The sequence below is a fragment of the Nelumbo lutea genome, chromosome 2 (assembly GCF_056320005.1).
Source record: "Nelumbo lutea isolate HS-2025 chromosome 2, American lotus-T2T, whole genome shotgun sequence".
Taxonomy (NCBI): Eukaryota; Viridiplantae; Streptophyta; class Magnoliopsida; order Proteales; family Nelumbonaceae; genus Nelumbo; species Nelumbo lutea.
Genome location: NC_142685.1, coordinates 63860581 through 63874853, shown reverse-complemented (window position 1 = coordinate 63874853; position 14273 = coordinate 63860581). Strand labels below are relative to the sequence as shown.

Genomic DNA, 14273 nt, shown 5'->3' with positions numbered 1-14273 from the left:
TCAATGCCCAAAAAATATTTCAATGGTCCCAAGTCTTTCATATGGAAGCAGTCACTCAAATATTTCTTGAAGACTTGAATTGCCATACAATCATTACCTGACACGATAATGTCATCTACATACACGAGAACAAGCACATGCACCCTGTTTCGACGAAAGGTGAATAGGGAGTAATCTAAACCTCATTGCTGAAACCCATATGTCTTCAAGGCTGCAGTTAATTTAGCAAACCAACATCTCAGCACTTGTTTCAAGCCATACAGAGATTTTCATAATTGACATACCATACCTGGTTTATCTGATTGAAAACCAAGAGGCATTCGCATGTAGACTTCCTCATGAAGGTCACCGTGCAAGAATGCATCATGTACGTCCATTTGATGAAGCTCCCAATTTCTAGCTGTTGCGACTTCAAGAAAGGTACGGACAGTAACCATTTTTGCAACTAGGGCAAAAGTTTCCTTATCCTCAACCTGCTTGTTCCCAAAAATCATGAGACAGGCTTTGTATCTTTCCATTGTCCCATCAGCATTGTACTTGATTCGAACACCCATTTGCATCTTATGGCTCGTTTTCCGGATGGAAAAGGCTCTACGGTCCATGTCTGATTATTCTTAAGTGCCTGTATTTCTTTTTGCATTGCATCCCTCCATTTTTCATCATTTACGACCTCAGCAAAAGATTTCTATGTCAAAGACCGGTGTTTTCACATTTCATTAGAATTGCATTCAACGCCATCATATCAATTTTTTCTTACGAGATTCGGTCTCCAAAATCCATACATCATGACTTAGAAAAAATGGGTTTTAGTGACGCTGAAGTCAAAGTGATGCACTCTTGTCTTATTTAATATACCATAAAAATTGCCCTTATATTGAAACTTGAAAGCTGTATTTCTCTCTCTTTGATTCCCTTGCTTTGGGTACTGCAATTAATATATTTGTTTATTAGAGGTTGGAACAGATTCAAGAATACAAATTGAATACAAATTAGATTTTTTTTTGTGAGATTGATTAATGAGCCTCACCATAGGTTCATTAGAACCTAAGCCCAACCCGTAATGCTTGGTGTCAGCCTTGACCTGTAAAAGCTAAGTGTATAATTAAGAATTGGAGTTTTTATTGTTCACTTCAACCTAGAGTCCCATGTACAGATGGGGTGAATCTTGACCGTGGATCGATGCCAAATCGATAAGTAGGATTAGGATGTGGTTTATAGGGCGGAAGTCTACTAATAGATTAAGAGGGGGCTGTAATTTCAGATTTCTGAGGTGAAATGCAGTCTAATTATCCTTAAGGCTCAGTTTGGAAGCAGTACAAATGTAAATATGTGCAGAATAAATACATACAAAATAATATAAAATATAAGGTTTTGCACTCTACATATTTACACTTGTACTCCTTCCAAACTCAGCCTAAAAAAATTTAGGAAGGAAGATTCTTCTAACAAGGTAGTTCTAATTCTTCCAAGCAGTAAGTCAGTTAACGTCTACCATCATTGAGGCTTTGATGAGCTTTTAGCTTGGGGCTGTCAAGGCCTTTCCATTCAATTGGTAGGGTTTCTGTCTATTTGAATTGAAATGCCGCTAGTCCATTCAATAATTTTAACTTCGAGGCTCAAACTTGGATTCAGTCCTCACAAAACTGGTGTGAGGTTCTCAATGCTCACATCAGGCTCATAGCCACTTGCAACTGTGTATTGGAAATATCTCAGTACTTTTATGTTTTTATTCATGGAGAGATATTTCTAATATGCAGGAGCAAGTGGGTGTGAATTAGGTGTGAGTACCATTTTGTGAGGACTGAATCCAATCTCGAGGATCTCAGACCAGCCAGTGCTACTCATCTCTACCATTTTGTAAGCACTTCACAGCTCTCCTGTGCTATTCATCTCTACCCTAAGCTCCTGAGCTTCCAAGCTCCTTCACATCAACTGACTTGATCGTCGGAGAACTCGTCCCGGAAACAAAAATTTAGGGTCTTTGATGCTACTTTGTGATTGTAGGTCCAATGAATCTGAAGATCATTCCGGTTCTCTCCTTGTTGCTGAACGAAGCAACCAAATATGTATCTATGTACTTGCGTATCTTAAAAATTCTAATAAATCTGATTTTTTAAAGAAGATTACAGCATATTTTTTTAAACTATTAGTGAATAAGCAAGTTTAAAATTAAATAAATAAGTAAAGAACAACAGATTGATTATTTATAGAAAAAAAAAAATATATATATATATATATATATATATATTATTCACAACTTACAAGTTGACTTAGTTTTCATTAGTAACTTCAGAAGTAAAAGGCTTAAAGGCACTGATTTGTTGTTACCCGATGCACTTGTTAAGTACTTTTTACAAATTATTAGGCTCCGTTTGTAAATAGTACAAATACAAATACGTTCAGTGTAAAATTTTGTATATGGTCCATATTTGTAATTCTAAACCTTATATTTGTACTGTACATATTTGTATTTGTACTATTCCCAAATGGAGCCTTAATAATACTGGAAGTCAATTTACATCAGTAAGTATGCACTTGTTATTACCTGATGCAAACTTCATTGTTCTAAGCTGAATGCTCCATCTACCTTCATTCACGCTTCAACCACATAAAACTTTTACCAGTTCTCCAACTGATCAGAAAGTTCTTGAATGTGGTATGCTTCAATCCTCAATGGAGCTTTGGGTTTAGATGGCTTTCTCCATGTCTAGTTATTTTTAGCTAGTGGGAGACAATATCTCCAACTCTTCTCTGAGTTCTTAAATTGGACCCAATAAATAGTCAACCTTCTTCTATTTAATAAAAACACCTATTCATGTTAGATAGAAATGGAAGATCTAACAAAAATCAATTGCAACATCATAATATCATATGCCTTAACAAGCAATTCTCCCATAGAAAATAGAGGCCAAGTCTACCAACTGAAAATTTTCAACTAACTGGTATCAAACCTCAAAGTGTAATTGTTAAACATTCTATATGGAAAGTATATACATTCTTGCCACATTAGGTTATTAATAAAGAAGTATCACATGGGAGATGGAACAATTTTATCAATCAAGAAGCCATTGCCGCTAGCTTGGCTTATGAAGCAGATTGCCCCTCTCCAAGAAGAAGTGCCTTTAACATGGATTCATATACCTCCCTATCAAACATGATGAAATGCCCACCATCAGGAATCTCATGATACTGGATCCATGGTAGTCTTTCTGCTACATAGCGTTGTAGGAGCGATGGAACAAGCCTATCATCATATCCTTGCCATATATGAACAGAACCCTCATTGTTAGGAAATGGGTTATCTAGATCTAGAAGATTAAATCCCCAATCGCCAAAACTGGCCATTAGGTCTCGATGATGAGATTCAAACACACCCTGCTGTTTTATCTTTTCCTGAAATTATAGACAGATGTGTTCTTTGAGTGCCATCATATAAAAGGAGCTGCTAACTGGACCAAGTGAAGAAGCACATTTTCTTGTGCTGAATTTTGACTATGGGAGTAAGTAATCATATTTGTTACTGCATTTGACATCTTGTAATGGAACAAATAACCTTAGGCAATCACTGGGGAAAGTTAGTTAAATACCTGGCCAACACTTAAGTCTTCTGATAGCTTCTCCAGTATCTCTGTGTCTTTTCTGTTGAAATTTGCTGGGTGTCCCTCTAATGCAGAAAGTGAAGGGAACCATTTCTGAGTCATCCACCAGTACACTAGTCGAGGGGCATGGTGTGCAATAGAAAGTGTCCATTGGTCCTGAACAAGAAGCTTGCTATAGACCTCCCTTGATAAATTGGCAGGGAAGAAAGGCCACCAGTAGTTTACAACAGGAACAATCATGGCTGCACCTGCAAGCCTGCAAGTATGAATTAGAGACCAAAATAAAAGGATTGTTAAACAAGATCAAAGGAAAACAGCCATGAATCTAGAATTCAAAGAGACATGCCTATGTGGGATGTATTTAAGGCAACTCCAGGTAGGATAACCTCCCATGGAGAGTCCAATTACATAAAACTTTGATCCAAGCTCCAACTGGTCAGCCAATTCTTGAATGTCGAAAGCTTCACTCTTCACAGAGCGCTTTGGGTTTGGATCACTTTCTCCGTATCCAGCTCTGTCGAATGATAGAAAATAAATTCCCAGCTCCTCTATAAGCTCCTGCAAATCATTTTAGTGTCAAACACTCTCTAACTGATAGCAGTACTTAATAGGGAGAAACCCTGGCAGATTCTATTTGTTCCTTAGAGGAGAAAAAGGAAGAAAGAATGATAAATGATGAACTGATCATGCAATTGTGCAACAGAAACCTTTTTCTTGGCAATCCTGTTTTCTAGTACTGTATACATCTACTGTTTCGTAGTGTTCTCTTTCTCCTTTATCTAATTGAATTCCTTCTGTTGGAAGAAATCATAAACTTACCTCAGGATGAGATGAGAAGAAAAAAAGATCCGTAGAAAGGAATAAATCAAAGAAAAGATCAAATCAATTAGCATATGAAATTCAATTTACAGATCCAAAACAAGTCTCGACTGCATCAGTTACAGCCACTACTAAAGTGCAGATGGTTAGGAATTTAAACTTGAGCCTATCTTTTCTCCTAAAATATCAGGAAAAATTCACACAGTGGGTGGCTGGGAGGCTTTCTTCGAAACCTGAAAATTCCATTCCTTTCATTCAATCTAAGCATTCCTTGTATGTGATGTTCAAGTTCAAATTAAAGGTGGTTGTGTCATGAGTGTAGCACTAAGACAGAAATGTAATTCAAAAGAGAATTTCAAGAAAAAACATCATAAATCAATATCTGGGTAGGTGGGAATTTCAGGTAAAATTACTTGAGAGGCAGCTATGTAGATGTCCTTGGAGCTATCAAAGCCATGAACTACAATGATCTTGTAGTTGGCCTCCGCCTTGGGGACTCCTCTCTCCTTGTAGGCCAGATATCTCCCATCACTGAGCTTGATTCTAGGTGAAGTAACAGGAGGTCCATCTGGGGAACCGCAGATCTTTGGAGGTGGAGGCCGTGTGGCCTTGTAAGCCCAGGCCAGAAGCCCTCCCAACCAAACCGCTGCTATCCTCCCAATCATCCCTGAAAGAAAAAGACTCTGAAATTACTTATCATTTGGCTTTCAGAACCATCAAAAGCAAAGCACACCCGATCCTGAAGAAGAGCTTTCAGTAGTGTCTTTAGAAGAGTTCCAATTGATATTTGGGGATCTGAGAAAACCAGAGCAGAGTCAGCACAAGAGAAGAAAGATTTCTTTTCTTCTGCCCTTCTATTGGCAAAATTTATTTCCACGTGTTGGCAGTAGAAAATTCCTTATTTCCATTAAATACGTGACAAAATTTTAGCGTCCATAAAATTGGACTCTTCTGTCGGCCGACTGTTTGTTCGGTTATTACTTGTTAGGGCTGGGACGTGTTTTTCCTGAGTTCTGATCTCCTTTTGGCCCTATTAAGAACTTGGAAATCGGATTTCGTCCTCACATGATAGTTTGCAGCCGTGCATTAGAACTTAGAAGACCGTCGGAATTGGGATCTGTTCCTGACAGAGTGCGTTTTACACCGATCTCACAGCCACATTCCACTCTGTATGCCCATCAATAATTTATATTTATAAGTATATCTTCTTATCCATTTATAAAAAAGAGAAATGGATGAGCGTCTATCTTTCAACAATCTGATTTTATATTTTCAATCTTACCCTTCTCCGAATTCATATTTCAAATCCAATCCCCAAATCAATTCTATCTCTCCCTGATTTCATATTTCAAATCCAATCCCTTTTTAAAATGCCTAAACTATATATATATTTACTTATTTATTTATTTATTTATTTATATAATATATAATCTAATATGTTTGTATCTCTATATCATTTATAAAAATAAGGATGGTGACAATGTTCTGTCAAAAAGCCTGATTTTTTCCTTTTCATTTTTACTCATTATTATGTTTTTTATTTTAAATCTTGATTTTCAGTTTCCATTTTTATCCTTTATTATGTTTTTTATTTTGCCAATTTTATTTAATTAACAGTTAACACTTGTAATTGGATAATCTCTATATCTCATCATTTATAAAAATGAGGATGGTGACAATGTTTCATCAAAAAGCCTAATCTTCATTCCATTTTTACCCTTTTATCATGTTTTTTTATTTTAAATCTTAATTTTCACTTTCCATTTTTACCCTTTGTTATGTTTTTTTTCCAATTTTATTTAATTAACAGTTAACACTTATAATTGGATAAAATAAATAAAATAACAATAAGACTACTGTGGAACCTATTCCTTGCTTTATTTGATCTTCTCCCAAAGCACCTACTTAATGAACTTCTTCGTTGATTAGAGCCAACACATGTCAAGTATAAGATGGTTTGTCCAAACCACGAATTTGAATTGAAGGGAAGAATGGATTTTTTCAACCTCTCTCTTTTCATCAAGGAATAATCAAATGATTAAATGAACCTTCTTTTTCTCCCTTTTTTTTTTTTTTTCAATTGTCTCTGTGTTAACGTAATAAGTTGTATTGGATCAAGAAATGCTCTTAGGTCCATTATATTGATTCATTTTAGATGTTTTTTCTCGATGATCATTAGGCCAATCCAGTAATCTGACACTCTACCAATGTAATATAATAGGGATTGTGGTTGGTAGGGCCATAGGGGTTTGGAATGCATTTTGTCGGCAGGAGATCTGAATTCTTCTATATAAATCGAATGAATGTTCAATTCAAATTCGAATATAAATGAATATGGATTAACCTATATCCTAATACTAGCCATTAGATATGCAAATAACTCCACCATTGACAAGCAGAACGGTACGAGGCAAAAGGCCAAATGTCATCATTCACATATGAAGCAAAGACATAAATCCTAAAACCCCAATTCTCTCCTTTAAACCCTTCTCTACATATTGTATATCTTATCCACTCTCCCTACTTTACAGTAGGAAAGATGAAGCAAATATGGCATCTCTTACAATGTTTTGTAAAAAAGCCTAATTTTCACTTTCCATTTTTACCCTTTCTTTAGTTTTCTAATTTTATTTAATTAACGGTTAACACTTGTAATTGGATAAAGCAAATAAAATAATAATAGTTTTTATTTTTCTAATTTTATTTAATTAACTATTCATGCTTATAACAAATAAAATAATAATAAAACCACTATGGAACCTACTACTCTCTTCCCTTAGGCCTTATTTGATCTTTTCCCTAATAGGGCTGTAATCGGATCGGATTCTAATTGGATGTAGCAAAATTTGCATCCAATTCGAATATTAAGAACCTACATTCAAATTTGATCTGAAATTCAATTGGATTTAAAGACTTGGATTCAAATTCGAATCCTAACAAACTCATACCAGATTCGGATTTAATCTGACTCCACTTTAAATTCTCTAAAATACCAGTAAAATTAAAAATTTATTTATTTTCAACTTTGATATATAATAAATCAATATAAATATAACATACTAAATTCATTATATATAAATTCATATATAATATAATATTTAAAATATATTTTTTTATAAATTTTAATATGATTATATAGAACTTATATATTAAAATTAATAAATATTATAATATAATCATATTCAAATTTTAATCAAATCGTATTGGGTCAAATTCAAATCCGATTTGATTATTAATCGGATGTAGATTGTAACATCCAAATCTGATCTGATTACTTAAATACGTAATTTGAATCCAAGATAATCAGATTGGATGTTGAATTGGGCCTCAGATTTTTGGGTATCATTGACAGGCCTACTCTCGTCAGGCCTACCTGACGAACTTCTTCATTGAATAGAGCCAACATGTGTCAAGTATTGGATGGTTTGCCCAAAACCCACAAATTCAAATTGAAATGAGGAATGGAATTTTTTGACCTCTCTATTTTCATCATTGAACAATCAATTAGATGATTAAATGAAGCCTTTTTTGTTTTTCTCCCTATATTTTCAGGTATTTTTCCCATTTCCCCTCTATTTCAATTGTCTTCATTAACATAATAAGTTGTATTGGATTAGGAAATGCTTTCAAGTTCATTATATTGATATGTTTTATGGTGTTTTTTCTTGACAATCATCAGGCCAATCCAATAATCTAACACCCTACCAACGTAATACCATATGGGTTTGATACTTGGTAGGGTCGTAGGGATTTGGAATGTGTTTTGTTGGCAGGAGATCCAGACTCTTTTACAAAAATCGGACAGATGTTCAATTCAAATCCGAATATAAAGGAATCAAAATCAACCTATATCCAAACGCTATCCATTAGATATGCAAATAATGACCCCTCCATTGACAAGCAAAATGACTTGAGGCAAAAGGCCAAATATTACCATTCACACATGAAGCGAAGAGATAAATTCTAAAACCCCAGTTCTCTCCTTTAAACCCCTCTCTGTATAGTGTATATCTTATCCATTCCCCCTACTTCACAATAGGAATGAGGAAATAGAAATGGTGTCTCTTTATCCTATATATGCATCTTTCTCCTCAAAATATAGAAAAACAATATAAATTACAAAAAAAAAACAAAGAAATACATAAAAGCATTTACAAAAAAAATAGAAAATCATAAAAATTTATATACCATGCTAAAAAAATGAGAATGTGAAATACACAAAAAATTTACAAAAAAATATAGAAAATCATAAAAATTTCTATACCATATATATCTTATATACTAAAAAAAATGAGAATGTTGCAATTGGTTTGGTCAAAACACCCTACTTTTACTTTCCAACTTTACCCACAACTTTCTATTTTTTCCATTATATATATTGTCACTACAAAATAATTATGAAAAACATAAAATGAAGAAAACAATATAAATTACAAAAAACAAAGAAATACATAAAAAATTTACAAAAAAAATGTAGAAAATCATAGAAACTTATATATCATACTGAAAAATGAGAATGGTGCAATTGGTTTGGTCAAAACACTCTAATTTTACTTTCCAACTTTACCCTCAACTTTCTATTTTTTCTATTATATATATATATATATATGTTATGAAAAAACGCATAAAATGAAGAAAATAATATAAATTGTAAAAAACAAAGAAATACATAAAAAAATTACAAAAAAATAGAAAATCATAAAAATTGAAGAAAATAACATAAATTACAAATCTATATCCGATATATAAAAGTATAGTCGAACCTCACCATTAATATCAAATACCCATGCATCGCATGGGCCATTCCACTAGTTATCTATAAAAGACCGAACCCATCTCTTTTATGAAATTTTCATTCAACTTCTTCTACCCTCATTTGTCTAGCATATAATGAGGATATGTAGGGCATATTTATCATTTCCTCTCACTGTAATTGAAAGGGAGAGACAAAGCCCAATTTTGCAAAAAGTTGAACAATTTCTCTATTAGAAGTAATCCACTACTCAGTAGAAACCGAGAAACAAGGCCTCTACTCCACTACTCAGTAGAAACAGAAGGCCCTATCTCCCACAACCTTCGAGTTTCTTTCTCGTAATGTAATCCACTTCTGCCTTTTGCATGAATTCATCTCCCACAACCTTGGACTTTCTCTGAATTTAATCCACTTCTGCAGGAATTTGGAGTTAATATAATCCATGCTTGTTTTATGCAGAACTAATGGACAAGTAATTTATGCGGAAATAATGATACGTAAGTCATGGTAAAATTGAAACTATGCGGAAATAATGGAATGTAAGTAGTCATGGTAAAATTGAAGCTATGCGGAAATAGTGGGCAACTAAATCCGTTAAAAGGAACAAGTTGGCAACCCATTACATGTTATTTCTGCATACTGAATTTTATCCCCCAGGATTATGGTTGTCAATGGGTCGGGTCTACCCGATAGACCTGGACCATTCGAACTGTATTTATCGGTTCTGGTTCTATGATTTATTCCGATGAGTTGGTTCTGTTTTTATTTTATGTGTCTCGATAAATATCGGTTTTGGACCGGTTTTATTTTATGTAAATACAAATTCGGGACTGGTTCTGGATGGCCGAAATGGAATCTTTTTAGAAAGAAGGGTAAATGTGGGTATTTTTGGCTAAAAATTGGCAAGGTGGGGTTTTCGGGGATTCTGGGTTGATTAGTAGGGTCAGATTGGCCCAACTGGGCCTAGATCAGGCATATCAGGAAAGGGCTTGATTCTATTAATCTAGAGCCTCGGAATGAAATCTTGGTGCGATGGAGGGGTAAGCAAAGGTGTTTTGGGATGAAATTTTACAGGTGGGTGTTTTGGGAGGTCTTGGGTCTGATGGTGGGGCCAGATCTAGTGGTTGAGGTGTAAGTATGGGTTGATTGCGACCATCAGATTGGTATCGGATAGGTTTAACGTGAACCTGAGGTCTATCAGGGTGAAATTTGAGTTTTCTGGGTTTTTAAATGTTTCGGAGAGGTTGAAAAAGTCTGATCGGGTGTTTGAGGTATCTTGGAGGTTGAAACGACAGACCGAGCAAAAATCGGGTAGTGACACCATATTAACTAATCTTGGCATAAATATCTATTGTTTTAAGTTCTATTCTGACCTCTGATTGATATGACAATAGTTCTATTATTTTAAATGGCTTATTTTGAACTCCCTTCGCACCATATAACAACTTCCATTGTTTTCTCTGGCCTCTATGCTATCATGGATATAATCCAAGAGCAAGAGTTAAAAAATGGGTAGGTTCTTTGGGTAGAGTTTATAAGAGTTATTTACCTCCTATAACAACATGACTTTTCTTTAAAATGGTAGCTAGCAAAGACTGATTTTAGCAATCAACATTGCAGTCACAATAGTTTTAGAGAAACGCCACCAAGCCACTTCAGTATTGGTAGGCAGAGTCCCTCCTAATAATTTACATCAGGCCATCCCCCAGGATTTCTTAATAAATGGTCACAAAGATTCAAGAATAAATACAATGGTTCATGCTATTGTATTATTAACAAGGTTTTGGTATTAGCCTTGCAATCATAATTACCTAGTCTGTTTGTTTAAGCAGTTTGTGATTCATGATTTTAGAAAGAACCCACTTCTTAATTATATATTGTTAATGCATATTAAATAGTATAGTATTTTATCACATTAGAATTTTTAGCACTCTATTTTGGTGTTACTTGAAATTTGAAAGTCTCCTGTAAATCACCACATACACCGAATGCAGTTGAATTGACTTGTAGGCTTATTTATACTGAAGCAGTTCACTTATCTGCAAAGGAAGCTAGCAATTTAGTAACCATGTTTACAATAGCACACTTATATCATTTCTCACTACTTCAATGCAATCTATTTCCTTTTGGGCCTGCCCCTTGCTCTTTTAAACCCTTCAACCTGTAACCTGTAACTGATCACTTTGTTACATTGGGTGCTTTAGATGTCAAAATTAAGGTGATGTTTGGCCTGTGATATCAAACTCTTGCAAACTACACCACTAAGCAACTACCCAGTATATACAGGTGTGTACCATTTAGAAAATTTCCTATAACAAAATCCAATAGTAGAAAATGGTACTCTATCCTACTATTAAAAGGAATTTAGTGAACAGTTCTAAAACAGTCCAGCAGTTCTAAAACATATAGTGTGTACCATTTATATTGTCAGTATACAATATACAAAGGTTTTGCACTATAGACATTTGTATTTGTACTCTTCCTAGACTCAACCTAAACTGTACATGGAAAAACAAATTAAGCTCTTAATTGGGGTTACTGAGATATCCTGCTAATGGATGCCCAAGGAAGTTATATCAGTTAGAGAGAAATGCTAGAGTAATGATCTTTCACATCCTTTGTACCCTTAGGGTGGCAGGGGATTTGGCTTGTTGGATTGTCCATTTCCCTGTTTTGTGGTGTCATACTTCTATATCATTCTTTATGTTCTTTTTTTTTTTTTGTATTTCTTTTTTTCACCTCTTCTTCATCCTTATTGAATCTTTTGTTATTGACAAGGAGGGTGTTGTTAAGAGTTCAATCATATCATGTAAATGGAAGTGAATGCAATAAAGAAGTACAATTAAGAATGCCCCTTCTTGCTTTCTAGCAGAATTCTTCTTTCATAATGAAGACTTTGGTTCCTCAGTTTAAATTTCCAAGCCAATACAAACTTATTTCTTCATTGATCTTCTGTATCTTGAGTTTGGAGAGATGGGGCTGAAGGGGTTCCCACAAAAAGGTTGTTTCTTCATCACAAATCACAGTGTCTATATTTTGAAGGTCAGAGGCTAACCTTGGCAATTCCTTGACTCGGGTTGGTTCAGGTTAGCTGGGTTGGCCAGACTGTTGGCAGACCTAAATGCCATGTAGTGTTGTATACATGCTCCTTGTGAATCATCCTTTCCTGACCACTGATTTATATTCATCTTACTTTGCAGATTCTACTTCAATTTTACCATGACTTACATTGCAACAGGAATGCTTTGTTCACATCTACTGAACTTTTCTTTGATTTTGGAAGTTGTACTCTCATGAAGGATAATGTGGCCTCTGAAAAGTGGGCTTAAAGGAGATTGGTTACCCATGACTTCACCCCAAACCAGTATGAAAAGCTAGAATTGTTTCAATGTTACCAAATCAGATATTCCCTTTTAAAATTTTCATTACCGATTGTAACTTATGCTATTTAGAGAAAAAAGTGGATTCTCATTTGCTAATGTATTGAGCAGGTTTTTATCACCATCGATCTCATCCTTGGAGAAGGCTTTTACAATTTTGTCAAGATAATGTTCTTCACCATTAAAACTATCCATGACAGGAAGTACAATTTCTTTTTAATTTTCCATACTTTAATTATTATCATCACAACCTCCTCCCACGTGCAATGCACGTGTCTATTTATTAGTAAATGCAAATATGGGAGGTGTTCCCGATTTGGGACCAGGCTGTGAAGTCAGTATGAAGCGCACTCTGTCATGAGCAGATTTGAACACTTGACCATCACCCCAATGAAATGCCAATAAAAAAAATTGCTTGATGTAATGTTTTTGTCTTCAATATTTCAAGGGTTAAAATTCAATATTCAATTGGGACTCACACCAACCTCACAGTATGTACCGGCTGCACATAGGGAACATCTCCCATACTCGTATTTATCATTCATAACAGTGGGATGTCACTGTGAGGTTGGTGTGATGAGTGCCCTGTGAGGAGCAGACCCCTACAGAGTGCACTCTACACACGCCCACAGCACATCATTGTTGTGCATTGGGAATGGGAGATGTTCCCAATGCATGGGATTGATGTGCTGTGGGGCACCCATCTGATCTCAATATCAAAAGAGCTTTGACCAATCAAAGCACCCCTATGAATTTTGATTAATACCACTTGATTGGTCACCTCTACAATGATACCGGTTGATTGGGTATAAGTTTTTCTAGTATCACAGTGGAACACACTATATTTGATTAAATTACCCTAATTTTTTAATTTGGTCCCTTTCTAATTGTAAAGACAAAAATATAATTTGAACAATCACTTTTTTCACATTCAATTCCCTTTAATTAAGTCTTATATTTAAGGATTATATCTTCCATTAACATTCATTGAATCCTATTCTTGTTTAGAATACCCTTATTTCTGAATTTTGTTCCTCTCTAATTGTAAGGGCACAAAATGTAATTTGAAATACTACATATCTCATCATTCAATTCCCTTTCAATAAGTCATATATTTCTGTTATTAACTCCCATAGTTTCATTGAATCCTATATTAATCAACTATATTAAAGAAAAATAAGTATGGTAAAGAATAATTATTTTTATTGATGATAGAAATAAAATATAAATTTAAAACCAACCAAAAAATGGAGTTATTTTACTATTTGGTGACGAGTCAACAGTTCAACCTTTTGGATCAAAAGGTGTCAACTCTTGGTGTCATAGTTAAACAATAATAAAAATTAAAGAATATAAAACACATGCGAATATATGATTGGAGAGCTCAAACCATGGATCATTATGGATTTAATTCTGACTACTGATGGTCCTCTCAACATTAAATTCCACTAATTTAATCCATGTTGATCAATCATTTTAAAAATATACAAAAAAAAAAACATATGATGGATATATAATCCATTTAAATTATAGACTATTTATTTAATTAGTGAATCTTTCATTGGAAAATAGTCAAGTTGAGTAAGAAACAAAAATTCTTTAATTATTAGATTCAACGAGAGATATCGAAAGTTAATACCTTAAATTAATATAGGTTTGAATGGGAATAAGATGAATTAAAATTTAAGTGGCAATCCAAATTCTGTTTTTTTTTTGCCTTCA

At 34.3% G+C, this 14273-nt stretch overlaps 1 protein-coding gene across 1 annotated transcript; it reads right to left on the bottom strand.

The window, feature by feature from the left end:
* Positions 1-2915: 2915 nt before the first annotated feature.
* Positions 2916-5248, bottom strand: LOC148871182 (uncharacterized). The gene is made up of 4 exons (XM_088968743.1): positions 4832-5248; positions 3946-4157; positions 3588-3855; positions 2916-3393 (listed from the first exon to the last, which is right to left on the bottom strand). Exons 1-4 carry the CDS (start codon positions 5081-5083, stop codon positions 3085-3087), a joined length of 1041 nt encoding a protein of 346 aa, XP_088824869.1. The 5' UTR covers positions 5084-5248; the 3' UTR covers positions 2916-3084.
* Between the last annotated feature and the right edge of the window lie 9025 nt (positions 5249-14273).

Excerpts from the sequence above, each read along its gene's own strand:
- LOC148871182 (XM_088968743.1), bottom strand. The coding sequence starts at position 5,083 with ATGATTGGGAGGATAGCAGCGGTTTGGTTGGGAGGGCTTCTGGCCTGG. Across the intron at positions 3,856-3,945 it reads CTTAAATACATCCCACATAG|GCTTGCAGGTGCAGCCATGA; the intron begins GCATGTCTCTTT and ends TCATACTTGCAG. Across the intron at positions 3,394-3,587 it reads AAGACTTAAGTGTTGGCCAG|GAAAAGATAAAACAGCAGGG; the intron begins GTATTTAACTAA and ends CTATAATTTCAG.